Genomic DNA, 26397 nt, shown 5'->3' with positions numbered 1-26397 from the left:
TGAGTTTATGTTTAGAATACAAAAGCTGGAAGGCCGAATCTAACTGAGGAGCTGGTCAGAAGACTTCAAGAAGCCAACAGAGCTTCTTGAGATAAAATGCACATATAAATTGCACCAGGATTGGTGGCACATGCCTTTAGTCCCAGCACTTGGGAAGGAGAAGTAGGTAGATCTCTGATTTTGAGGTCAGCCTGGTCTAAAAAGTGAGTTCAGGACGAGGGCTGTTACATAGAGAAACCCTCTCTCAAAAACAAACAAAGACAAACAAACAGCACCCCCCATAAGTCAAAGGAACAAAACGTTCAATAAATGAACCAGGTATCAAGTAAAGTTACCGTAAAAAGAAAAGAATATGGAAGTAAACTTAAAGTTAGACTCAGCACAGATTGAAAGGATAAAGTCATCCAGGAAAGCACATACATGTTGAAAACAGGCTAAAATTTTTCCGTTGTTGAGTAGACATAGATGAATTATTGATATAGTACTTACCAAAGAAAATTACACAATGAAAAAGAAAAGCCTAAACTCAGACAGAAAGAGAAGACTTTTCGCCATGGGTGACTCCCCCAGACTTCAGGGATTCATGATGATGGGATGGCAGAGGGAGCACATGCATGGAAGGGCATGGCCAAGGGGCCACCCTCCTGTTCATGTACCAGGAAAGCCAGGCTTTCAGGAGGGGAGTGAAGCAAATGTTTATTCAGTGGGGAGAGGCCTCAGAGTTAAGCTGTGCTGGACTTCTGACACTGAAGCACTTCTGAGGTAAGAACCTTCTCTGGGCTTTTCTTCCTTGTGAGATTTTATATAGCAATGTTTCAAAGGGAAAGAGGTGGTCAAAAGTACCCAAGTCTGAGGTCAAATTATCTGTGTTTTGCTTAAACTGTAAGATAGACTGGTACAAAGCCACCCACAATATACTCCTGTTACTTCCAAATGTGCAGACTGGTGACTTGGTGTCTCTGCTTCACCAACCTACCTGGTATTGTAGCAGTTTCTTAGTCTTTTAAACCAGCTTTGGAGGTCCTAGCTTTCACTGTGGGTTTTCTATTGTTTCTTTGAATTCTACGATTTTTATTATATCCTTTTTACTTCAAGATTCATTTCCTTGTCCTTTTTTTTTTTTTTTTTTTTTTTTTGGTCTAACAGAAACGCCTTGGAGATTTAAACCATTTTCAGTTTCTGAATTATAAGAGACACAGCAAGTTTTCCTATTACCCAACTGCCATATGTCCAGCTTAGCACATAAGTATTTTGGCATTTTGCTTTCAATTCAGGTGAAAATATTTTCCACATCCCACCTTTTAAGAGACAGGGTTTGTCTAATATACCCCAAGATAGCCTCAAATTTATGGTGATCTTCTTGCCTTAGCCTCTCAAGTAGTGTGATAACAAGTAATGTCACCATGTTTTCTTTTTTTTTTGATCCATGGGTTATTTCAAAGTTTAATTGAACTTGATACTTAAATTGTCTGTCAGGAACATTGCCTTCCTTGGTAAACCTTCCATGTGTTCTTTAGGAATCTATTTTGCTAGTGTCTATGGGGGTAGAGCCTGTGAATGTTAACTTGGTGGTATGGGGAGTGTGTCCTGCATGCCTCTTGTATCCTTACAGACCTACTGCATGCTTATGCTGTCAGGGCCATGGGACTTTGTCATTTGATGGATATAGATTTGACTTTCTCCTTGTAGGCCAATCTCTGATTACTTGTTTGAAGCTCTGAGGCTGGGCATATAAATAAACATACCATTTTCCTATGACAAACTGATGAGAAGACATATTTTACTCCCTGGAAATGTTTTTCTCCTGAAACCCATGTTCCCTGATATCAGTAGGGTCAGCCTAGATTTGTTTTGCTGAGTATGAATGTGGTCTATAACCTATTCTTGCCTTTATATTTAAAACAGGTTTCTTAAAGGCAGTACACAGTTGGGTTAATCCAGTCTGACAATCCTTGCCTTTAACTGGAGCTGTGCAAGCCATTTATATTTAATATAACTAGCAAGAGCCTTTGACTTATTTACTCTATTTTCTACTTGACCCATCCACCCCTCCTTCATTTTCATGTCTTGTTTTTTGCCTGTTTGCTTTTTTTTCTCTTTTTTTAAAAACAAGTTCTCAGGTAGCCCAAAACAGGCCTTAACCTCACATACAGAGATGAGGCTAGCCTTGAATTCCTGATCCTGCTTTTCAAAGACTGGGATTATAGTTTTGTATGACTTGGGCCGAGTACTTATTGTTGTATGAGGGCTTAATGGAAATACATGTTTTTGGTTTAGAAATTTCAGGGTTTGTAGTATGTATCTTTTAAACTATCCCAGTACACCTTTGATTTGTACTGTATCTGTTTAGTCATATGCAAAATGCTAGAAGATGCTTTGGTCATCACTGGACCACATTTATGATAGTATTGTAGGACAACACTGCTTAGTGATACTGCAGCCAACTCAGGTTGTACAGCATACTGTTTACACAAGGACATTTTCTCAGAACCTGTCTCTGCCATTGTGACTCACGATTCTGTGAGAATCTAGTAACTGGAATGCTATTGCTGCCTTCCCTGCTAATGTAGACATAATTTCCAAATGTTATGATCCTCAAAGCAATGTTTACTTAGCCTGATGTGGTTGCCAATGAAAATGATTTAAACAACATGCAAGTACATTTTCTAATGTCATCATATGAGCACTCCCCACTGGGCAGATCTGAATTCCTATCAGTGTGTTTGTCCCCCTTAGCCACTCCTGCTTCTGTTTTGTGTTAATGAACTTTGTGAAACCCCCCTAGGATCTGAATTGTATCTAGCTAGACTGGGTAACAAATTCTAAGAAGAATGCATTCATTGCAGTGGTTTAGGTCTTTTCAAGTTGTTCCCACAAGACAGCCTCAGCTTCATTTTCTGTGCTTTGTATGTCACACATCTTACAATTTTTCTCTGGCTGCATCTCAGCAGTTTGATGAATACTGTGATGACTTGGAGTTTTATTTTCCCTCAGAGTTCTCTGATTTACACCTCTTCCAGTTTTCATCATGTTTTGGGGTTTCCCAAATGTTGTTTGTTCAGTACCCCATGTTTTCTCCTCAGCACTAACCGATTTGCTGGAAGCTCAGCTCCACTGACTGCTACTTTCTGTTTTTAGATGGCTGTCTATATTTCATAGGCTAGCCTAGAAAACTCCTGAGCCCAAGTGATCCTGCCTCAACTTCCTGAGTGCAGGTACTATAAGTGTGTGTCATACCCAACAATAATAGCACTACAGATACACACTTACGGGAAAAACAGAAAAATAAAACAAGCATTTCAGGGACCAACCAAGTTAACAAGGGCACAAAAAGGCACCCAATCAGGTCAGTCACAGTGAAGTCTGAACTAGACCACTAGACTTCTTTACTTTGCCATAGCCCCCATTCTATGAAAATAAACACTTAATCCTTTTAGAAAACTTGCACTATTGAGCTGAGCACTCACTAACAGTCTGTTGTTGCTCCTCGATCCTCAAATGAATGATATGTGGACAAACTCCTTATCTCACCACAGTCCATGTGGGAACTTTTAAGTCTGTCTTCAAGAGTCAGTTTGCCTTGTGCATACCTAAGGGTGGCAATGAGGTGTGAGACAATATCACAAGGGGAGTAGAAGAGCAAGAGGAAAGGATGAGGATGGGCCAATAGGCCATGAAATAGAAGTTACAGCTCGAGAAATTGAAAAGGTAGGTAAGAAAGTTCCCCAGAGTCCCCATGCCCAGATTTGTCCCTCCTCAGAGCTGATCTATGGAGACCCATCTTGTTCTAAGCCATGGAGTGTCAGCTGACTTTATATAGCATTCCAGGGTCTTTCCATGGTTGTGTCTCTTAAGAGTTACCATTGCTGAAGCAGCTGATGTAGTCATGTTCCTTGGGGCAGGAGAATGTTCTGACACTGGTATGTAGAGAGGCCTCTACTCCCTCAGTGCTCAGACTGGCTATGCTATCACAGGCACCCTCCACATCTGGGTGACCCATCCTCATATATCCTAAGCAGATCTTATTGCCTTTGACTTCTGCTGTCTGGTGAGGACCTCCAATTCAGCCTCAAGACTTCCTCCTACCCCAGAACCCAGTATAATGAACCTCTGAATGTCATGTGCCTTGCTGGGGGTACCTTTAAAGATCTTTAGGGATGTCACCCACTATACATATCTAAGACTGCATTTCTGCATCGGCATTTTAATTGCTAATACTAAAGGGACTATTTGAAACCAACGTTTGTCTTTTGAGTCACTGAATCAGGTTGATACTAACACTTGGATTTCAGTTTACTACCCCCAAACCATACCTCATCCAGGAAGGTACAAGTAAGGATGAATGTGTCCCACTTACAGTAGCCTTCCAGGTGACCAACTCTCAGAGAAAAGCCTGGCACCTAGGACAAAAAAGAATGCGTAGAGGAGCAAAAGAAACCATTTTTAACTACCCACAAACCTCCAGGGACACTAAGGCCCATGTTACCAGAGCACATTCCAACTGTTCCCAATATAGTCCTCTTGCCTTTGGAAGCACTTCTTTTCAGCCTACTCCTCTCCATAGCATTTCTCCTAAGAATATGACCAACTTAAATGCTGGCAGCTTTAAATGACAACATGAGCTCCTAGGACACTTGTGGCTTCATAGCTGGGAAATACACTGGACATTTGCTCCTTTCAATGTAGAAACAAATCTATCTTTTGTATTGACCCCTAAGAAAGGTTTAATGTGTAATATCTGCAATATTTTCTATATTACTATAGGTTAAGAAAAATATCACAGCCAAAGAAATTTATTTTAAAATAGAAACATACATACATTAAGCTTTAAACAATCAAATTTTAAACAAAAGGGAAAAAGAGCCATTTGATCCCAGAGTTGGTACAGAACGACTTTTGTGTGTGTGAAATCCACATAAGGAGCACTTGGACAAGCTGACGTGGAAGTTCATCATGCTCCCTTCCCTTTCGTGCTCAGGTGTCCACTGGCTGCCATGGGACACTCATGCACTGAGAGCTACCCTTGGGTGACTGCCCACTGGCACCATCACCAAGACCCAAGTTCATGTGGGTGTATGGTTAAGTGCTATGGTTCCTTCTGAACAAGAAGAGAGGGTGTCAGGGATACTGAGAAATGCTCAGAGGGATTTGGCAACGCAGAAGACGTGGTATCTAGGAATTCTCCCAAAGCCCCCAGGAATACTCATGGCCCAACTGTGCTGTGCAGTGCCGCCTGGGAGCTTGGGCTGAGAGATGCTCAGTCTGGATGGGGCTTCCGCTTGGGCTGCTCCTCATAAGACTCCCCAAATTCATTGACCCTGCTCTTATCCACAGGGTAAAGCCTGCAATGGTAGGGATGGATGACTATTAGCAAGGCAAGTCCTTATGTCCTCCAGAGAACATGGCTCCTCTGAAAACATCCTCTAGTATCTGAGCCACTTCAACATCTGGGACCTTCACACAGGTCCTGGGGCTGCCTCCCATTCTCTCATGTGCCCCAGCCTGCAGGGTTAGGAAATGAGAACTGGGCTAACTAGAGAAGGACAGCAGCCCTGCAGTAGGGTGGGGCCTGGAGAGTCCTTCATGTAGGGAAGTGTGCAAAGTTCCAGGCACAGTTACAAAAACAGTAGTTCTAGAAGCTTCCATGGCTTTAAGTGCTTTGCTCACAGTGGCTATATTCTTCAATCCTGAGACTTCCTTTCCCATTCCCACAGAAGCAACATATCCTAGGTAAGGAGGAATGTGGTGCCCACTGTTTGAAATTTTTCTTGGTTTCCCCTAAACATTGAGACAACCAGACCTCAACTTTAAACTAGCCCACTTTCACCAAAAGCCCTGGGCCTGGGTCTCTGCATAAACACTTGGAACCACTTCAAGGGCCCTGTTGACTTGATATAGAATTCCTAAGAACAACCCTGTACCAGGCAAGTCAGGGTTCCCTACAAGCTTACTTCTACCTTCAGGTGTATCACAGGGAACCAAGTATAGATATAAAATCCTTGGATCCAGACCTCATTCAGCATGTGGACGTTGTACTGTGTTATGACAGTTCTTCTCAGACACACAAGTACAACATCTATCTGTAGGCAGGTGAAGTAGCCTTGGGAAGATAAGCTCATCCTGCATAGGATGGCCACAGCTTAGGAAGCTAGAGGAGCTGTCACCATATGAAGATTGAGGAGGTGGGAGTATGGGGGGAGGGCAACCTCTAGACTCAACTATTGAAGGATGGGAGGTGAGGTGAAAACACTCCACACAGAAGCCTTTTCCTCAACATCAACTCAAGCTCTGAGGTCAGAGGAGATGGGGAGTCTACACTGCTATCATTTTAAGCTTTCTTTTAGGAAATCCCCAAATCTGGTCCTACCCCAGGCACAGCACACAGGCTGGGGCTGTATCTAAACAATGGAAAGGCCAGATGCCAGCCTAGAGAGGGAAAGGGAAGATAGGCAAGCATTTGCATTTTTGTATATGTCCTAGAGACTCTTCCTTGGCTGAGTTGGTAGCTTGGCTGTGCTACTGGTCTGAGGTCCTCGTTGCTACTACCTATTGCTGCTGGATACAGTCCAGGTGCAGGTGAGGGAACCACTGACTTTCACCTGCAGGGCATGCAGCCTAAGAGATGACCAGTACTCTACTACCACTCCATACTGGAGACCTGTGCTTGAGGACTATTTGCTAGACTCTCAAAACCAACACAGGACAACTGTGCATGGAACAATCCTGCACTGTGTTGTCACAAGACACAGCTGGAACCTATTTTGGGCAACAAAGAAAAGCTACCACCTGCCAAGTCTGCCCTAGAAGACAGACAGGTGCAGGTCTCTACACTGAGGAGGTGCTGTATGTACACACTCACCACCGCTGGTAAAGGTAGACCAGGAAGACCACGTCATCTCTGAAACAGGCCAGTCGGTGGGATGTGGGCATGGTGATGATGAAGGCAAAGACATCATCAATAAAGGTATTAAATGCCTGCAAAGCCAGATGGAGCAGTAAGACGACCACAGAGCTGGAGTCCTATGTTTTATAACCCAAGTCAGTGAGCTGCCCCTCAACAGATAGATGACGGGACCTGTAACTGTAATGGTCACAGGAAGGGAGTGGAGATCTAGTGCAGAGATATCAGAGCAGCACCAGCAGGACAGCAGCTTCTCAGGCCCACAAGGATCTGCAGCTCTGTGCTGTGGAGAAGTTAGCTGGGAAAGATGAACAGAGCAACACGGGCTGGCTCCTTAGAGAACTGAAATTGCTTCCAATCAGCTCAGCCTCGCCAACTCTTTATAAGGGTTCTGGGCACTGCTGGGAAGACACAGGGCTCTGGTTTCAAACACTCAATTACTGAGCCAAAACACATTTGTATTTTGATAATACTACCAAAAAGAACATGACCTTTCACTCAAAATTCTCCCTTATCATGACAAGGAGAATTTTCATCCTGCATGGTTTGTAGCTGTTCAGAGTTTGACAAGATGTCTTAGGTTTGCAACAAAGTGGTCAGGGCCAAAACTACTTTGTGTCTGTGTACATAGGTGAGCTCATATGAATGTACCCCACAGAGAGTCTTCCAGCCACTCTTGGCATAGAGCTGTGGCTTACCTTGTAGGTAAAGGCCTTCCAAGGCAGGTGCGCCACTGATTTCATCTGAAACAAGGAAGATGCCATAGGTCAGCCAGAGGCAATACAGAGAAGATAGGGTATTGCCTTAGTAGAGAAACCCTGGCCTTACCTTATAATTGACAAAAAGCTGGGGCAACATGAAGAGGAAGCCAAAGGCATAGACACCTATGGAAACAGAAAACACCCATGAAAAAGAACCAAACATACATTCTGCTGGGGCTTTGCACACTGGGACACCAGTTTTCAAAAAGACCTCTGCTGGCCCCATCACAGTGCAGCTTGCTGGCTAATAAACTCACCAACAGCCAAGGACAAATCAGAAAAGCAGCTCACTTTTTACTGATTGCTGTTGACTTTTGTCCCCAGGATCAAGCTGGGCAACCCCAACCCTGCTGGGCACCAGGGTCATCATAGGTGCATTGGGGAAGGTGCCAGGATTAAGTCTGGGACTCAAACCTGGAAGCATGGCCATCCAGAACTACCTGCTTATTGTGATGCTGCCTGACCTTACTGCTGCTCATAGTTATTACACTCCATAACACGAGAGTGTGACTCTGTGACACTTAGCCATGAGACACACTAGTATACAGAGACCATGTGCTGTGAACCACACACAGAGCACCAGGGCATTGACTAGCCTCCTAGCACGTCCACAAAAGGTAACTTAACATACACTGGGAAATTCTATGGATGAAATGTCAGATGGAATCTAAATGCTAGTATTGCCTGTTTTTAGGGAAGTAAACAGATTATCCATTGGAGTATTTATTCAAGTTTGGGAACAGGCTTGTTTGATGCTCAGGCACCACAGTACTGGGCACTGCGTGCAAGCTAAAGGTAAGGGATTAACTATAACTAGTCTCTCATCCTAGAAACCTGTCCCACAAGTAATGGAGAGGAACAGGAAAGGCAGTGCCCACTAAAAACACTATTACTAAGGAGACACATGTACTTACCATTCACAAAGCTGTTGATGAGCCAGGAGTACCAACTGAAATAGAAGTAAAGGAGTTGTGACCCCCAGAGAGGCCATAGGCATGTTGCTGAATATTAAAATGAAAGGAAAGTACCCTCCTGAAAAACCATTTTAACGCCTAAGCACTCAGGGTAGCTAGGATGCCAAGGCAGCCTGCAGATAGCTTTGTATGGAAGCAGACTCAATGTGGGGAATACCACTCTGAATAGACATATTTCATTCTGTACATTCACTGTACTTCAGTAAGATATGAACCTACATACAGCATTCAACCCTAGAATCCTATCTGGCTCATGCTGCTCACCCATCCTAACATCGGCCTGGCCCCAGAAACACACTGCCCACATCTGTCCACCTGACACAGGGTCCAGAGCCTTCTAGTCCTGATTCTTCTTGTCCAGCTGAAACCAATGAGCACAGCAGCAGCCTAGTGTTAGCTTTTTCCTCTTTCAAACCATCTCTGTACTCAAAAGTCAGTGATGCAGTAAGGGAAAGCTTGCACTTCCCAGATTGAAGGTATGTATTATTCTTCTACCCTGTGGTCCCTGTAGCCTGAGTCCCTGAGATGCTTAAGGGCATGTCATGGTTCCTGTCCTCTTCACAACCCAGAGGAGATAAAGGCCTAGTACTGACTTTCAGAGCAACAGCAGATCCTGGCCTGCATCTGAGGGTCCTGAGTTCCTAGCAGCTCAAGGGTTGGGGACTTGGGGGAGGGGTTATCAGATACAGATGCCTTGTGTTCAGAAACCAAACTAGGCTTTCAGGTGAGAAGACTTGAGGGCGTAAACTCTGCAGTACCCACCTCTTATACTTGATATTCAGGAGTGAGTAGACAGCGCCCCCCACACAGAGAGGATAGAGCAGGTAAGACAAGTACTTCATGGCCTGTGAGGAAAGGCAGCTTCCAGTTAAATACCCCAACCGCCAAACACCTCAGGGGATGCATTGTCCAACTTGTAACAACAAGAGCAAGCAAAAAAGATGGGACCCCAATAACATTTCAGGTGATAGCACAACTGTGTCTAATGGCCTTGGAATTCAAGACCCTAAAGCGAGACCCTGAACGCACACCACAGGCAGCAGTGACTGTGATGCATCAGACAATGCTGCCTGCATCAGAGTGGCAGATTCAGTCAGGAGAAACCAAGGAAGCCTGCAGTCACAGACCCAGGCTGCAACTGCACCAGAAGCCTGTATTTACTCTGATTTGGTATTTGTTATCATCTCACTAAAATCTGAAATGCAAACATCTGAGCTTTGAACTGAAATACTAAAACCATCCTGCACAGAGACATCCTGTTAAACCCAACATGTCCAACTCACTAGCAGCAGTGAGAAGCTACTAGAATCTAGGTACTAGAGAGCTTCTTGTGACCTCTGTATAAATGCGCAGAGAAGCCAGGCTGGTAGAAATTATCTCCTAAGCGGCAGGAATTGTCTAGGTGACAAACTGGGGAACTAGTGGCCTGGGAGCACGTTCCTTCCTTTGGAAGAGGGTACACCCACGTGTTTACTCTCAGGGCTGCTATTCAGGCTGATTCTATTGCATTCCCAGGACAGGCTCCCTGAATTACTACAAAAATCCAATACTTTTTGGTGTAATAGGATTCTCAACTGCTTACCTGAGCATCATATTTCTCAGTCTTCCTCTCAGATTCACTATGGGTTCCAAACTGTTGTAAGAGTAATAAGATGTCAGTTGACACAGGAGACTATCACCACAGCAAAGCTAGCACTGTAGCAATGCACAGTGTACGACCACCGCACGACCCTCAGTGCCAATACTGGTTGTACCCAGCTTCTGACCTAGGCACTTGTCACTACTGCCCCGTCCCACCATCACAAAGGCCCAGAGTCAGTCCAGTCTTCTGATGAATCAGGTGAAGAAAGAATTAGCAACTGATTAGAAAGCTGAAAGGAGCTCTATTAGTGAAGTCCTGAAGTGAAGAACCACAAAGTCTGCCTGTGTGAGGACCCTCCCCGTCCGTCAGGGCACTGTTGCATGCATTTGTCTGTGTGCTGGGAAGCTCTGTACTAGGCAGCACAGACAGGATGCAGTATCTCCAGAAGATTCAGCACTAACTTGGAGGGGACTAAAAATGACAGCCTGGCCAGCCTGCTCAGGAAATCTGGAATCATCAGAGGTCTCACCTGAAACACAGGTCTCAAGCCCCTCCAGGATACTGTCATTTTCAATGCCTTCTTCACTTTCCAAAGCTAAAGGGAGAGAAGGAAAAACCTTTAATTCTGAGATGCTGGTTAATGACAAGACTAGCACCCTCACCCCTGGGTCCATTAGTCACTGACTCTCTTCCCGCCACCTCTCATGGCCATCTGTGGACTGGGAAGGCTCTGCACCACACTCATGGCTGTCCACTGGTAAAACACAAGAAAACCAGGACTCACACCTACCCTAAATCAAGCCAGTCTTCATCCTAGGCCCCAAGTCTTTTCCTAGACTCACTAAGAACCATGGGCTCCTCAACATCCTCACTGTAAACTTGTGCCAGCAGCATTTACTAAGGTCAGGTCTAGAACATGGCCTTCGAGAGGATTTTTCATGCTGTCACTGTGACAGACACATTACTGTCCATGGAGTTCTACCATTAGTGAAACCCATCTCTTAACAAGCATTCACAGGGCAGCTACTCAACAGAACTAACTTTGAGAACTAGACCTCTAGATCTGGTCTGCTTGGTGCCTTCCTTCCAGACTGGGCTCCTATGGCTCCTTTCTACAAGCACCTCACAGCAGCACAGAGCTACAAGGTGTCAATGGCATTAACTACTGTTCACATGACTGTTCCATCCCAACTTCCTATCAAACCAGGGGCATCTTCAGTGTCATATCATCCTTCTGTTTGACTTAGAGCTTATCAAACTTGTTAATATGGGGTCTGCCTAACTCGATATACTGTTCCAAGAGACTTCCTTACCCAGCAGCTGCCTCTCTAAACCTGTTTCTTGAGGTGTGTAGGTCCTCAGATTGCCTGTTTCAGCACTCAGAGCAGCTGAAGTTCACAGACCTCACAGAAACCCGTCCTTCTGACCAAGCATGGTGCCCCAGACTCACCTCAATGGCAGCCCCAACACCTGCAGGGATTAGCACCAGCAGGCTTGTCTGTTCATCCAACAGGAAGAGAAAGATGACCACAGTGCTGAAGCAACGCCAGAGCACTGGAGACATGAACATACAAGGAGGTAAGGGCAAACTGCATTCACCCCTTGCACACACCTTCAACCACCTGTAAACTATCTCCTCTCTCCTCCTCCCTTCAGTCGGCTACAAACAGCTGTGCTGAAGGCGGAGCTTAGCAGTAGAGCCTGTAGCTAAGAGTGTACAGTCCCTGGGTTTTATGCCTAGTACCAGGGGAGACAAACCATGCAACTCTTCAAAGCACTTTATTATCAGAAACCAGAGTGGAGCAGAGGGTAGAGGGCCTGGTCTAAGCAAGTACTAGATCTGAGTGACAGTCAAGACATTAATAAGCAGATACTGGGTTGGCTGCCGGGTTGAGTACTCCCATACTCTACACTTTCTCTTTCTGTACCATTCTAGGGTTTGTTTGTTTTTATAAAACTATGCTTTTGCTCACAGGACGGATTCTGCAGACATAGTATTTCAGGGCTAGTTACCAGAGTCAGCAGAAAGGTTCTCCATAGGTACTTGATGAGACACTGAACAGCTTCCCTGAAAGCCTTGTGTTTTACACTCACTGGGCCAGATCCTGTCAGTCAAATCCAGCTCTTGCCGGACAGCCTCTCAATTCTATTCTTTACACTTGCACCTATACTCACCTCAAAACCTGCCACCATCATGACAACTCTACCTACTGGCCCATGTCCCTTCTTTTATACAGCAAAACCACCATACTGGATCTTATTTAGTGACACGATTCTGCAAAGTCAGGTCTCACTGATGAAGACTCTACTCCAAGTACTGGGGATTTATTTTGAAAACTGACTCTAAAGCCAGCAGCCAGGGCCCTATCAAGCAGGAGGGAGCTGGCTGACAAGTCTGGTGCTATATTGGAATCTATAAGATTCAACTCTAATCTATAAGACTAACTCCATATCCTCACACTTTTAGAAGGCCTGTGCCCTGTGGCCTATAGCCTCAGTGGGATTCAGAAATGCTCTCTGGCTGCTTAGACTGCTGAGACAGGGCCTGGGCTTATTCTGCCCAACTTAAGAGACATCTCATAGCCAAGCACAAACCCAGGACTGCTGAGTAGACAAGGGTTGCAAGCTTCACAGGGAGCCCCTGGGCAGGTGGACTGTTCCTGGACCCTACCTGCTTTGGTAGACATTCCAATCATGCTCTTCTTTTTCTTCCAGAAACTGATGTCATTTTTAAATGCCAGGAAATCAAAAAGAAGCTGTAAAGAACAGAGAAGACAGCAGCTTGCAGTCTAGTCACTTACAGCACTTTCACTGACTGAGCAGGAAGTCTACAAGTACACTACTAGGCCCAAACCTCAGGTTTAGCAAGACATGTTTACTGTCTACCAAACCCACTGCTACATGCTTCAAAGGCCAGAATTGTGGAACTTAGAGGGAGACATTAGTGGGACATTTTTCAAACATCTATCTTTGACTCAAATTTGGGGTGTGGCCAATCAGGTACCCCAATCTAGGTTTCACCCATTACTTGTAACAGTCCAGTTTCTCACCGTGTGATTTCTTATAGTCATTCTTGTAGACAGTTACATTTGCTTTGTGGTAACTAGTACCCAGAAGGTCCACTATACCCCATGCCTCCCTACTTTGCACCCTGATTGTACCCAGCACTGTCAGAGAGAGAGCTCTCTAGTTCCTCTGTGCACCACACACGACACACACAGGTAGGACTACTCACTTTCCTAGCTGAAGAATCTACTAGGAGCCAACACAGTTCTAGAGGTATTGGCACCTGGACAACAATAGGGGCCAGAGGCTGTGGAAGAACCCAGGAACTAGGTCAACTGCCCCCTGCTATATATGCCATTGCCCAATGAGCTACCCCAATGTCTGTCCCTATTCCCTGTGACAAGAACCCAGGGGACAGCTCACGTGAAAGGCTGCAACAAAGAAGGTCAATGCTAAGAGATATAAGTTGGTGTCTACGAAAATTCCCTTCACTTCATCTGCATCTTTTTCTGAAAACCCTGTAAGGAAAACACATTATAATTCAAGAAGAGCCATTTTAGTCTTATCCAGTGTCACAAATATTCTTCCGACTGTACAAAATATACATCTTGTTGGAGAAAAAAAGTCAATAGAAATTGTAGTTCTAACTCCTACAGTCACATTCTCGGGATAAAAGGAACTGAAGCACTGCAAGTTTCTTGACTGCAAGGCTAAAGGTGACCCCAGAAATGACCCCTAGCAGGAAGTACAGCAGTGTGGGTCTGTGTCAGCTGTTGAGCAAGTAGCCACAGCATGGCTTGGATTAACTAAACACCCCATTCCACCCTGGCCTAGGGCCCTGGGGCCACCCACCGAACTGCTGCAGGGAGTACACGGCATCCTGCATGTGGATCCAGAAGCGCAGCCGCCCCAATGAGATCTTGTCGTAGGACACAGTGAGTGGCAGCTCAGTGGTCGATCGGTTTATCACCTGCCACCAAGGAATTCATAGGTGAGGGAGGGCCATCAAACATGGCCAGGATTCAGTACAACACCCTGCAGACATGCACCAGATCTCAACAGACCTTGCTATCCTGACAGGTCCCTGCACAACCTGTGCAGCTCCATGCCAGCCCCAGTGGGCCTTGCAAGGTTCAGGGTCTGATGAAAGGTCATTCTTCTTCCTAGGCTCTTTCATGTTCAGACTGAGCCTTTTCCACAGGATCGGAGCTGTCTGCCAGCTACAATCTCCAATCTGAACCACCCACTGACATCTCTGAGCACCCATCTTTTTCACCAACTATATTCCAATGTATTACTTCTAACTATGAGCTCAACATTTTAAGTAGTACCCTGTTCCATGTGTCTCCAGCATTTTCCAAGCTGCACAAGCCCTGACAACTGAAAGACAAGCTCACAACTAGCACTGGCTAGAAACTGGTCAGCTTACCAAGGAAGGGTAAGAATGCCCTATCCTAGAAGAGTAGAAGACTGAACTAGGTGAACCATGAAGGGATAGCACTTCAACTCACACCCTATAGCAGGTGAAATGTGGTCATGTTGATGATGCAAGACATGTCATAAGCTGACAGCAGAGGCTTCTGAACACACCCTAAATGGCTAAACTTGTCCCAGGGATGACACTGTAAGATCCCATCAGACAGCTTGTTGGCTGGACTATGCTAGCAGACTAGGCTGTCCCCTAAAGACAACATTCCGGAGGAATGGCTCACATGAGACAAAGCATGAGATACAAAAATAGGCACTAAAACAAAGCTAGTTGCCTACATGCTCACTCTTATGTCTAAGTAGGGTTTGCCAAAGGTACTGTAGTAGCAGGTAAAGATTCCAACAAGAAGGACCACGAGAACACACAATCTACAGATGTTGGCCTATAGCTTCTATCTACATATGGATACCTAGGCACAAAAACAGTCACTGGACACAATTTCCCAATTGCTTACAAGAAGTCAGTACTATTAAGTCTTGCAGCATATTTAGACAGCCCTAGGTTTACAAAGTGCAGCTTCTACATTTCACAGAACCCAGTGTCATAAGCTTTAAACAAGAAGAAACCAAGTCAGAGAAGGGGGTAGGAGTCAGTCAGACTTCCTTACTACAGACTGCTCTGTCCCTAACCCATAGGTCATCCAGGTACAGGTGACACCCTAGCAAAGTAGAGGACCCTATATTAGGGACTGTGGGGGCTTGTCATCCTGAGCCACATCCAGGCAGGCTCTGAGGGGGATCCTATGGTAAGCTCCCTGCTCCCTAAGCCTTGATTCTGTTCAAGAGGAGATCTAGAACTAGGAGATCTAGGCTGTTAGGGAATACTAACAAATGACAGTGGGAGACACACAGGTGCTCACTTATAATCTTTGCTCATGTGACCCCAAAGCTCTCCTTTCCTATCCCAACCTATTCCCACTGGAGAAAACACTGACACAGCTCCTGGCAGCAACTGTTACAATGAACCTGAGATATTTTGCATGGTACTTGATTCAGTGTTAACCACTGTTATTTTCCTTATAATGAAAAGCAGAAATTCAGCCAATTTCTTCTACTCTCAAAACACTCTTGTTCTCTTTGGAAAAATAGCATTTTTATGGCCATCAGAGTAGCCATTTCATCTCCACAGGACATTGGCACTGCCAATGGCTATATTAAGATTTGCGGCTCCCTCCCAAGCTTGGTTCAGATATGGATCTCTGGCCCCACAGCAGGACTATCCCTAAGGACAAGAAGATGTACAAGAAACTACAAAGTATCACAGGCATCACATACTAGGAGCAGGCATGCAGGCCTTTCTAGTGGAGCTCTGTGGGGCTGCCACCTAAGATCCTGATGAATACCATAAGAGTCTATCACCAGAAAGAGACCCCACAAGCAGCTATCACAAGAACTAGAGCCCAACTAAGTACTGAGACCTCTATGTGGGCCCAACATGTGCTAAGAGGCATCACTCTCCACTCTGAAGGCATCTCTGAGCTGCATCCAGAGCATCGAGAACATGGCTCACCATCAGGTCTTTCACCCGGTTGCTCAGCTGGTCAATGAACAGGATGGGGAGGTAGTGCACTGTCTTCCCAAGCTGAATCCTGGGGGTTTGAAGCACAACAACCCAAGATCAGCATCAGATCTACCCCCAAGTCACTAAATATGTTGAGAAACCAGGAGTATCCCATCCAGCACCACTGTTGGCTGCATCTTGGCTACTGGAATCTCAGAAGAACTTTCCAAACAGAAGTAGGAGATGGTAGCACCCCATGACCACAGTTATAGCCACAGTAGTAAGACCCACACACCTCCCTCTAAGTGAGTGGTAGGATACTAGCTATGGCACAGGGTAGCCTGGAAGGAGGCTGCCTGAGAGGAAGGCTGGAGACAAGGTCAGAGCTGGCCTTTTCTGTACCACACAAATCAGAATTTATAAACAAAAAATGTAGCTTTGGGGATTTAGCTTGGTGGTAGAGTTCTTGTTTAATAGGTACAATGTCCTGATTTGATTTCCTAGCACCATATACACATAAAGATTTAAACCTTACAGAAGAAAATATGAAACCTTTGACAACACCACAGAAATTATATGTTGTGAACAGAAGAGACTGTCAGCCAGCCACTCTCAGAAGCCACATGACACTGTGAGGGCATACTGATGGGTCAGCACTGGCCCTCCTGAACACCACACAGGCACACATAGCTAGGGATGGCAAGCAATATTTAGGTCACAACCTGGAGATGAAATCTTTAAGTGAATCCAGGTACAGAACTGGGATATTTCATGACCCAGGTAGCATGAGGACAGGGCAAAGCCACAGAGTACACAGTAGTCACAGCTAACTTATGCTTTCTGTTTCAGTGAGGTGGGTCACTTTCCTAAAGAGCAAGATGCACAAGCTGGAATTTTACTCTTTCTCTCAATCCTGTCAGCTACCTTGATCATCATTACCTCCAGGCGGTTAAGCAAAGAGCTGGATGGGTCCTGTGGCAGAGTAGCTCACAACACAGGCAGGATCCAGAAGTCAGGTATGGCATACTCTATTTGGGCTCACCAAACTGATGCCTGCTCTGCCATCAGTTCTAAGAGTAGCTTCTCTCCCTGGGTTCCATTTGAAACTTACATCTTCATGTACCGATGCACATCTGCAGGCAGGGAGGAGCCATCAAAGACAAAGTCATCCACCATCACATTCAGGGTCAGCCTCGGTCGCCAGTGAGAGACGGGTTCATCCAGGGCATTCAACGGCTTCTTCTCTGCTTCTATCTGCTGCTATAGGATAAAAATGGAGGCTATACTACCATACTGAGACAAGCCTGGGGCAACAGGATGGTCTTGGCCTCCACCTGAGAAGCCACTGGCTCCCTAGTCTGGCAGAAGTAGGAAAGAAGGCCTACTTGGCTGTTCTAGCGACCCTGGGCTATCAGTCTCAGAGCGCATCCTCCTTCCTCCCATCTGGTTCTATGAGACTAGAGGAGGCAGCACTGAGGGATCAGGGCTGGGATCTAACAGGAAGCCTGCATCCCTTTGGGCTAGGGAAAGACTATCAGGAGACAACACTAAAGCAGGTGTGAGTATAGTGCAGTCTTGGAAAGAGATGCTCAAGTTCAGGCACCTGTTCTAGATAAAACTATACTCAGGGAGAAAACTCTGGGCAATCAGCTTTATCTCAAACCCCGATGACTAGGAAGCAGCATTACCCTTCCTTCTGAAAAACAGCTCTCACACAGCACTTCACGTCCCCCACAACAACAGTCACCCACCTGAGTTTAACGGTTCTAGAAGCTCCACACCCATCAAGCAAGATACCAGCCTGCTCCCAAAACTATTATCACGAAGCCCTCTCCACCCACCCCAAGGAGATGTAGCGGTGGACCGCAAACAGAAAGAGGATTTGAAAATACATTCCCACACCTAGACTATGGCTGTTTCCTGCAAAGTTGTCATCAGCTGTTTTGTGTTTTGTCTCAGCTTCTATTCAATATGGAGCCAGACACTGAAGATCTCTTGTTTTCTGCCATGGGCCCATGAATGATTCCCTTGCCTCCAACAGTCTTAGTCTATGTTCAGACTGATCTGGAAACTATGGCAACCCTCCCGTCTCGGCCTCAAGTACTAGGGTATCAGGAATGATCCATCTTGCTTGAACAACTACTTTTGTGAGTAAAATTTCCTTTGCACAGTTTTCTACAAGTGAACAAAATATAAATAGTACCTATACTCTTCCTATAATTTTGAATTACAAGCATAAATACTCAGGAATGCAGGCACATGCATGTGCCTGTATATACATGATGACTCTCACCTAAATGTACAGGTGAACTCTGAAGAATAAATGCTCTTCCAAAAAGGCACACACACTCACCCAAAGATGCAGAAGGCCCTGAGCCAGAGAGGGAATCTGCTAGGAATCACCATTCATCACTAACCTGATGTACTATATCTACAAATCCATGGGATACAATTCAAATGAAAAATAATTCAAATTCCTTTAAGCTGCCATTATAAGACATGCACACAAACTCTGAGCAAGAGACACAAGCCTGCTACAGTGATCTGTTAAGACCCTTACCTGTGAAGCAGACTCCCCAGTGAGCAAGTTAATTTCTTCTGGTTTGGGGATCATGTAGGTAGTCAGAGGACTGACCAGGTGTACCTGTTTCCCATCATGCCAGGGCAGAATCCCAGCATGATGTAGGAAAATATATGCGTACAGCGTCCCATTGTTTCTTGTTTTCTTTGGTACAGAAACATTAACTGTCCTAAAACAGAAGAGTCATTTTAAACATGCGTATGTTAAGTTTCATGTTTATTATGTAGTCCAGACAGTCCTCAAACTCAGGTTCTTGCTGCTTCAACTTCCTAAGTAGCTGGGATTAAAGGTGTGCACCATCATCCTGTCTTACACTGTTTATACACATATCAGCTAATCATCTCTTTAGACTTACACAATCTAATTTTAGTTCAGAATGACTAAAAATGAAACCCACCTGCCCATGACTTTACTGACATCAGAACACTACTGTGTCCCAAGCACTGTGAACGTTACAGCACTCCCCACCCATTAGAGCCTCAGAAGGGACATGGTGGGAACCGCTACAGAAGCACACAGGGTGTAGACTCCTCTAAAGCTTCTTAAAAGAAGTGTCTCCACTGGGGAACTGAGAGGACTCTAAACACACAACTGCTGGCTCTATGCTGTGGTGTTTCTGGCAGGTGCAAACAGAAGTGGAGCCGAGGACAGGTTGTTCATACTTCTTCAACTTCCTCCAGGCTCCAAAGTGCATGTTTCACTATCTATCTATCCTGGCACAGGTTGATAAACAGGAAGCAAAATTCACTCCTATAAAACTAGTGAATGGCACCAGGACGTCCAACCTCCATTTCAAGAGGATAGGCATGGGTAGTCAGTAACTACCCTAGGGCCATGGGCTGACAGGCCTGGACAGTGATGCACTGGGTAGGAGCTGAAGTCTGGCTTGATTTGATGAGCAACCTTACAAATCGTATTTGAAGTTTTACAAGTTAAAAATCATATGTCAAATGCCAAACCATGTTAATTCTCACAAGTTACTGTACATAGTTGAGCAGTGAGATCTATATTCTAACGCCAAAGGTCACTTATATCAGGTGAACTACTACTACTAGGTAGATCAACATGTCACTCCTTGGGAGACTACATGGGTTGTGGTAGACCACACTGCCATAAGACAGCAGTAAAAGCTACTTTCTAGGTGACAAACTTAGCACCAGTTTGACTGTTTACACAGACGCTAGACAGGAGTACTTCTATAGGATGTCCTCACGCTATACACAATGCTATCTATGACAGCCTGGAACCCATCTCTGGCAATCTGACCCAAATCCACACCTTTCAAATTTGGACTCCACATCAAAGTCTTCCACGTTCAAGACCAGGTCCACATTGTTCTCTGCACCAAGGCTGGACCGTGTGGTGGTGTAAACACTCAGCTGGAAAGAGTGAGCAAGAGTGAATAGCCAAAAGGTCCTGATAGAAAACGTAACTTGTGAGAGGGAAGCAATCTGAGGGCTATCTCTCAAAGGGTGAGCTTGGGCAAAATAGCCTTGTGTGACACCGCTGTGAACAAAGACCCTAACTGTAGAGCTGACCTGTCCTGAATTCCCACTAGAACCAGGAAGTGACACAGGTGATGAGAAGGCAGAGCTAGCAGCCTGATTCGCGTATGGCTGGAGATCTCCTGGTAGCGTCCACTGGGGTCCCGTTAGAAAACACGTGTAGGGCAACTCAATTTCAGTTATAATGGGGGCAGAACAGGGCACCAAGGGGTAACAGAGATCAGAGAAGTCCAAACTCTAGCGCTCACTGCCACCTAACCAGAACATTGGGAAGTGACATCAGTGATAAGGGGAAACGCTGGTAGCCCGCAACCCGTCTCTGACCAGTGCTAGTAGGGGTGGTAGCACCGGGCTAGGAGGCGCCTTAGGGGCTCTCCGACGCTCACCTGCAGTTTGGGCCGCCGGGCCAAATAGGGCTGGATGCAGTTGGCGTCACCCGAGCACGGACGGGTATAGACGATACCATACATGACCCAGCAGGTATGCACCACGTACACCACGAACACGCCCACCACCAAGCTGGTAAAGGAGCTGCGGCCGCTCCACATGGCGCCGCAACCTGCGGGCCGAGCGCCGCCGCCCGCCGCTCACGGGAGAACCACCGCGCGCCGCCGCCACCGCCGCGGGGAAACCAACGCGCCTCGCGCGGGCCGCCGGCCGCCCCGCATGCTCCCGATACCTACACCCGGCGCTGCGGGATTCGCCGGATTTGCCGGCCACCGCTTCCGGGAACCGAGCCGCCGGCGGAAGTGGGCTCGCGCGGCCTTCTGGGAGCCGGGTGGTCCACTACGCACGCGCGACCGCAGGACAGGCGCGCGTACGTGACGTCAGCCTCTTGAGCCGTCTTCCCAGCATGCCTCGGGGAGTGCAAGTGGGTCACCTACCTTGGTGGCGCCCGGTTCTTGTCAAGATTCATTTCTGTGCGTTGCTCTCTTTATTCTGGGACCTCTGCAGCCTTACACCAGGTCGACAGCTGCCATAATGCTGGCCTCAAAGTCTACGATAGCGTCCAAAACACGGAGGAGACTCAGGAAACTCAAATACTGATTTCTTGGGTGTGGGGTTACTGTGTTGATAACATGTTGATGGCCAGAAAAGGTCAAAAAGACATTTTACAGGTCAGTTGCCCCTTTCTTCAGAAAAATGAGTTCCGTTGGGGTAATATAAATGTTGGTACTGTCTAACATATGCAGAGGTAGGTTATGTCTCAAGGACTTACATACCCATTACCCACAGAGATAGAACCATCTGAGCTCATTGATTTATTTATTCACTTTACATCCCGATGCAAGCCTTCACTTTCTTCCCCTCCCCTCTCCACAGCTTTCCCCTCTTCTCTGAGAAGGGGAGGCCCCCTTGGTTACCAACCCACCCCTGGCACATCAAGCCACTGCAGGACTAGCCACATCCTTTCTCACTGAGGCCAGACAAGGTAGCCCAGTTAGGGGAACAGGATCCACAGGCAGGCAACACACAACACACTACCAGCTCTTGGTTCATTTGTGGGGAAACTTGAATGAAGACCAATCTGGACAACTACATATGTGTGGGGGTGGGGTGTAGGTCAAGCCCGTGTATACTTTTTGGTTGGTGGTTCAGTCTTTGGGAGCCCCCAAGGGCCCAAGTTAGTTAACTCTGTTGGTCTTATTGTGGATTTCTATCCCCTCCAGGTCCTTCAGTCTTTGCTCCAACTCTTCCACAAGACCCCCCAAGCTCTGTCTAATGTTTGGCTGTGGGTCTCTGTATCTGTTTTGGTCAGCTGCTGAGTAGAGCCTCTTAGAAGGACCATTATGAGGCTCCAGTCTACAAGCATAACAGTATCACTAATAGTATCAGGGGTTGTTTCTTCTGGGCTTCATTTTAATCTCCTTAAATATTTCTTGGTTTACAGTATACACAGTTTCTAGAGTGAAGTGGCTAGTGCTGGGACAGAGCTCAGAACCGTGGCCAGCAGGGATCAAAATGAAGAAGCAGAAAAAACTTTTTTCCTTCTATTTTCAGAAGCTCCTTGAAGATTTGGAGCTCATTATTCACATAGGCATGCTCTGTGTCTTGACATGTGCAATCAGAAGTGTGATTGGGCATTTTGTAAAAATGGTGCTGTTAAATGAAAGGTTCTAGAAATGGAGCACCTATTTCAGCATAAAAGTATCTTAGGGTTTTTATTGCTGTGATGAACACCATGACTGAAAGTAATTTGGAGAAGAAAGGGTCTATTGTGCTCATACTTCCACATCACTGAAGGATATAAAGGAAGGATCTGAAGCAGGAGCCATGGAGGAATGCTGCTTACTAGCTGACTCCCATGGCTTGCTCAGCCTGTTTTTCTATAGCACCCAGCATCACCAGCCCAGGGGTGGTCCTGCCACATTAATCATCAGTGGAGAAAATGCACCACAGACTTTCCCCCAGGCCAGTCTGGTGGGGACACTTTCTCAGTTGAGGCTCCCTCTTCCCAAAAGACTAACTCATGTCAGACTGACACCAAACCTAGTAGCACAGGGCTTGGGAGGAATCATAGAGTAGCTGGATAGGTCCAAATGGGGGCAGGATTTGTGGTTACAAAGATGGGTGATACTTGGTCACAAACTCCAATGGGGCTAAAGCAGAATTATTGGATCCATCTGAGACTCCTTATACCCCTACACCTTTGTCAAATGAATCTCTCCAGAGTCACTTATTCCTATGATTTTTTTTGTCAGCCTTGCAGTGACATCTGACAGTCCTATGTCTTTGGCCCCTTCCCTCCAGTTGATCTCAGTGATGGAACCCAAACCCACATGAAGCCTTCAAGCTCTTTGCAAAACTGTCTTGCTCCCAGGTTACTCTTCCTGTTCTCATTAGCCTGTGGATGAACCAATGGTCTTCAATAGACTGGTGGGGTGAGGCTCTTAGCATCTACAAATGCTAGGCTGCAGGGAGGCCTCAGAAGTGGTTTCAGAACCCAGGAGCTCTGGAAATTCCCATTAGTCCTCAAATACCTAATTTTTCGGTCAGGTCCCAGGTCCATTTTCATAACTGAAATGGGCTTGGTGGCACCTTGGTCACTCTCCATTTCTGCTGTCACCCTTGCTGGTTTCAAGAGAGGGAACTTGCTATTTGGGGTCTTACTGAGAAGAAGCTTGTACAACTGCACTGATTTCCTGAAAGATTTTGTATTGTGGATCCCTCTTGGAGCCTGGACAAGTGTTTTCACACACACCCCCTGCCTGTAAGGGGTCGCAGCCAACGCCCTGCAAAGATGGCATCGGTTTCCGGGGCCGTGAGTCAGCTAAAACTGACAAACAACCTAAAAGCGTGTGTGTGAAGAGCAAGGTGAGCCAAAGTCACAGCCCATCTCTGGACGTAATCATCAGACCACCAGCGAGCAGCCAATCAGGTAGAGACACACTTCCCCCCCCTGCCTCCCTCAAGGGTATAAAACTGGGTGCTTTTCCGCCCTTCAGCGTCTTCCTTCATTAAAATTTTGCTGCAGAAGGATCCTTGTGTACCGCGTCTGTTCTTGCTGGCGAGACGGTGGTGCTGGACACCTGCCCTGTTTGGGTCCCGCACAGGAGAGAACTCCAGCTGAAGCTTGGCTTCTGAGTTAGGTCAGCATGCAACAGTATTCCAAGTTGGCACCCTTTGTCAAGCACCAGTTCCAGCAGGGCCCCTTGAATTTACAGTTTGTCTCTCAACATTCTTCACAGGGTAGAAACTTCTTGTTCAAATCTCAGGAACCAGTGTTCTACTTTTGCTGGACTCCTACTCTCATAGCCCATCTAGTCTGGACAACTAGGTATGATTGAAGTCTAGGTAGATGTGTCTGTTCAGACTTTAGAGACAGTGCCCAATTCCAGCACTGACTTCAGCTTCATGAATACTGAGCACGTGTGTGCTATATCCATGCTAGCAGATGATATATTAACTTTTAGATGTCTTATCAATACTATTATTTGGAGTCCCTTAGAACATTCCAGAAAACAGGTTCAGGGAAAAAATTACCTGAACCTTTTTGCTTGTGTTCGAGTGAACACTGTCATTGACATAGTGATAATGCAGGATGATTGGGGAAGTGCAAACTCAAGACACTTTGTCCCTTTGTAAATTCCTGGGGCATAGTCAGAACACAAAGGGAGCAGGAATCCCTTTCCCATGATGCACTGTCCCTTCAGCCTTGGGTAAAGGAGAAAAGATACAGGAGAGTAGGTGGTAGGGTAGGCCCTGGGCTCTGCATGGTACATATAGCCTGATTTGGCTCCACTGACTCAGGACTGGTACTAAATGTCATGGTGAGGAAGGCATGAAATCCCTGCTTCATGTTCACCCAGGGCTTGCATTTCAGACTCCAGGCTGGCAGATGCATTTGGTCATGTTTAATTATAGTCTTAGGTTTGGGGCTCAGAATTCTTCAGTGCTCTGCATAGTCTTGGGGCTGATCACCCCCAATGCTATAGGGCAGAAGATTCTATCCTCTTAATGGGGCTGGGGGACACTAGAGTTAGAGGGAGAGGGTGGAGATGGTGTGCAGTAGAAGCAGGCTTCTAAACATGAAGATTTGGATTTCTTGATTCCACCGATGAATCACTTGATTCAACTGATGCAGTGTGGACATTGCTGGTTCTCTAGGGTCATTACCCTCATTGATGGTCCAATTCTACGGAAGGAAAATCGATGGGGTTGCCAGTGTCAGCTGTAAACCACAGCCCTGTCATTATTGTACACAGAGCCAGGCCAGCCTCCCACAGAGCTGTCAGCGTGACTTAAGTCTGGGGTTTATAGTTACCTCAAGAAATCTGGTTTTGAGCAAATAATAGATTATATTCTCTGGAGCTCATGGGGAGCTAAACAGCTTCTGACAGCCGACAAGCTCATGGAAACGGCCTTTTTTTTTTTTTTTTTTTTTTTTTTTTTTTTTTTTGTGGCAGACATGAGGCTGCATCTGTTGTCTCATCAGGCTTTCAAGCTCAAAGCTAATGTCTTTGCTAAGCACTGGATTGTCCCTGGCTGTCTCTGTAATTGCCCCCCTGACAAGTGCAGTAATGACAGCTCTGGATCTACTACCTCAAGACCTAGTGCTAGGGCACAGAGCCCTTCCTGAGTCAGGAGAAGTTACCACAGACACAGAAGACAGTGGGCTCCTAAGACATAGATGCAGATTTAGGCACCCAACTGTTAGGCACAGCAGAGAGAACACCTCATTACAAGGCACACTGGTGAAGCCCATTAAGAACCAATGTCAAGTGTGTAAAGAAAGATAAGCATATATGACAGTTTCTTGCTGAAACTGGTTCCCATAGCAACTCAGTCAGCTCATGCACTGTTCCCAAGTTAGGATCAAAAAGTCATACTGTATAGATGAGGAAACTGAGCCAGGAAAGGAGTATCTCCTCGAGATCTGAGGCATCCTTTTAAAGGGGTCATCTTTCTTAAGTTAGTTGAGTTAGGGAGGTCTACCCTAAGTGAGGATGGCACCATTCCTTGGCCCTGAGGCCTGGACTTTATAAAAAGGAAAAAGTAAAGTGAGCAGGGCATTCATCTCCCCCTGCTTCCCAACTGCTAATACAACTTGACCAACTGCTGTAATCTTCTGTCATTAGGACTTCCCATTATGATGGACTGGATCCATGAACTGTAAGGCAGAGCCAACTCTTTCTCCCTTAAGTTCCTTTCTCAAGGTGTTTTTATCAGCAGAAAAAGTAACTAAAACACACAGGCATTATCTGGCTTTCACTTGAGAGGACATAATTATTTAAGTAACAACAATAAAACTAGTGGAGAAGATCCACATTCCTTACCTATAGAGATGTTCAGTTCCCCTGGTATTACGTTCTTGACACAGCCAGTGGACATCTGTTCAAGTGTATTCCTCATAATAAATCAGGACATGTAGGTAAAAGATCTCCAGTTCTTTGAGCAACCCTAGGAAGTTATTGAACCCACTGTTGGGGGAAGGAAAGTTGTAGTCAATGTGGGTAGAAATGTGAGTGCTGGGGACTGGAATCTACTTGTGACTGGAAGTCGAAGTTGGGATCTTTATGATGCTGAGCCCTTATCTTGAACCAGGTCTTTGATGTGAGAAGTGAATTAAAAGGTAAGACCCAATTGGTGCGCACAGA

At 45.9% G+C, this 26397-nt stretch overlaps 1 protein-coding gene across 1 annotated transcript; it reads right to left on the bottom strand.

Annotated features, from left to right (window-relative positions):
- Positions 1-4777: 4777 nt before the first annotated feature.
- CLPTM1L (CLPTM1 like) lies at positions 4778-21036 on the bottom strand. The gene is made up of 17 exons (XM_080933653.1): positions 20686-21036; positions 20073-20173; positions 18774-18963; positions 17325-17473; positions 16223-16301; positions 14077-14194; positions 13648-13742; positions 12890-12974; positions 11669-11772; positions 10748-10813; positions 10219-10269; positions 9399-9481; positions 8577-8611; positions 7730-7785; positions 7600-7644; positions 6860-6975; positions 4778-5342 (listed from the first exon to the last, which is right to left on the bottom strand). The coding sequence occupies exons 1-17, from the start codon at positions 20845-20847 to the stop codon at positions 5258-5260; spliced, it is 1620 nt and encodes a 539-aa protein (XP_080789779.1). The 5' UTR covers positions 20848-21036; the 3' UTR covers positions 4778-5257.
- Positions 21037-26397: the final 5361 nt, after the last annotated feature.

The sequence above is a fragment of the Micromys minutus genome (assembly GCF_963924665.1).
Source record: "Micromys minutus genome assembly, chromosome: 20".
In the NCBI taxonomy this organism is placed as follows: domain Eukaryota; kingdom Metazoa; phylum Chordata; class Mammalia; order Rodentia; family Muridae; genus Micromys; species Micromys minutus.
The sequence above is the reverse complement of the archived record's forward strand: the minus strand, read 5'-3'. Positions and strand labels throughout refer to the sequence as shown.

Bases quoted from the DNA above. Each gene is read 5' to 3' on its own strand.
- CLPTM1L (XM_080933653.1), bottom strand. From the start codon at position 20,847: ATGTGGAGCGGCCGCAGCTCCTTTACCAGCTTGGTGGTGGGCGTGTTC. The intron at 18,964-20,072 runs GTGTGGATTTGG...CTTCTGTTTTAG, and splicing joins GTGGAGTCCAAATTTGAAAG to GACAGTTAATGTTTCTGTAC. The intron at 11,773-12,889 runs GTAGGGTCCAGG...TCATGTCTCCAG, and splicing joins TGGAATGTCTACCAAAGCAG to TGCTCTGGCGTTGCTTCAGC.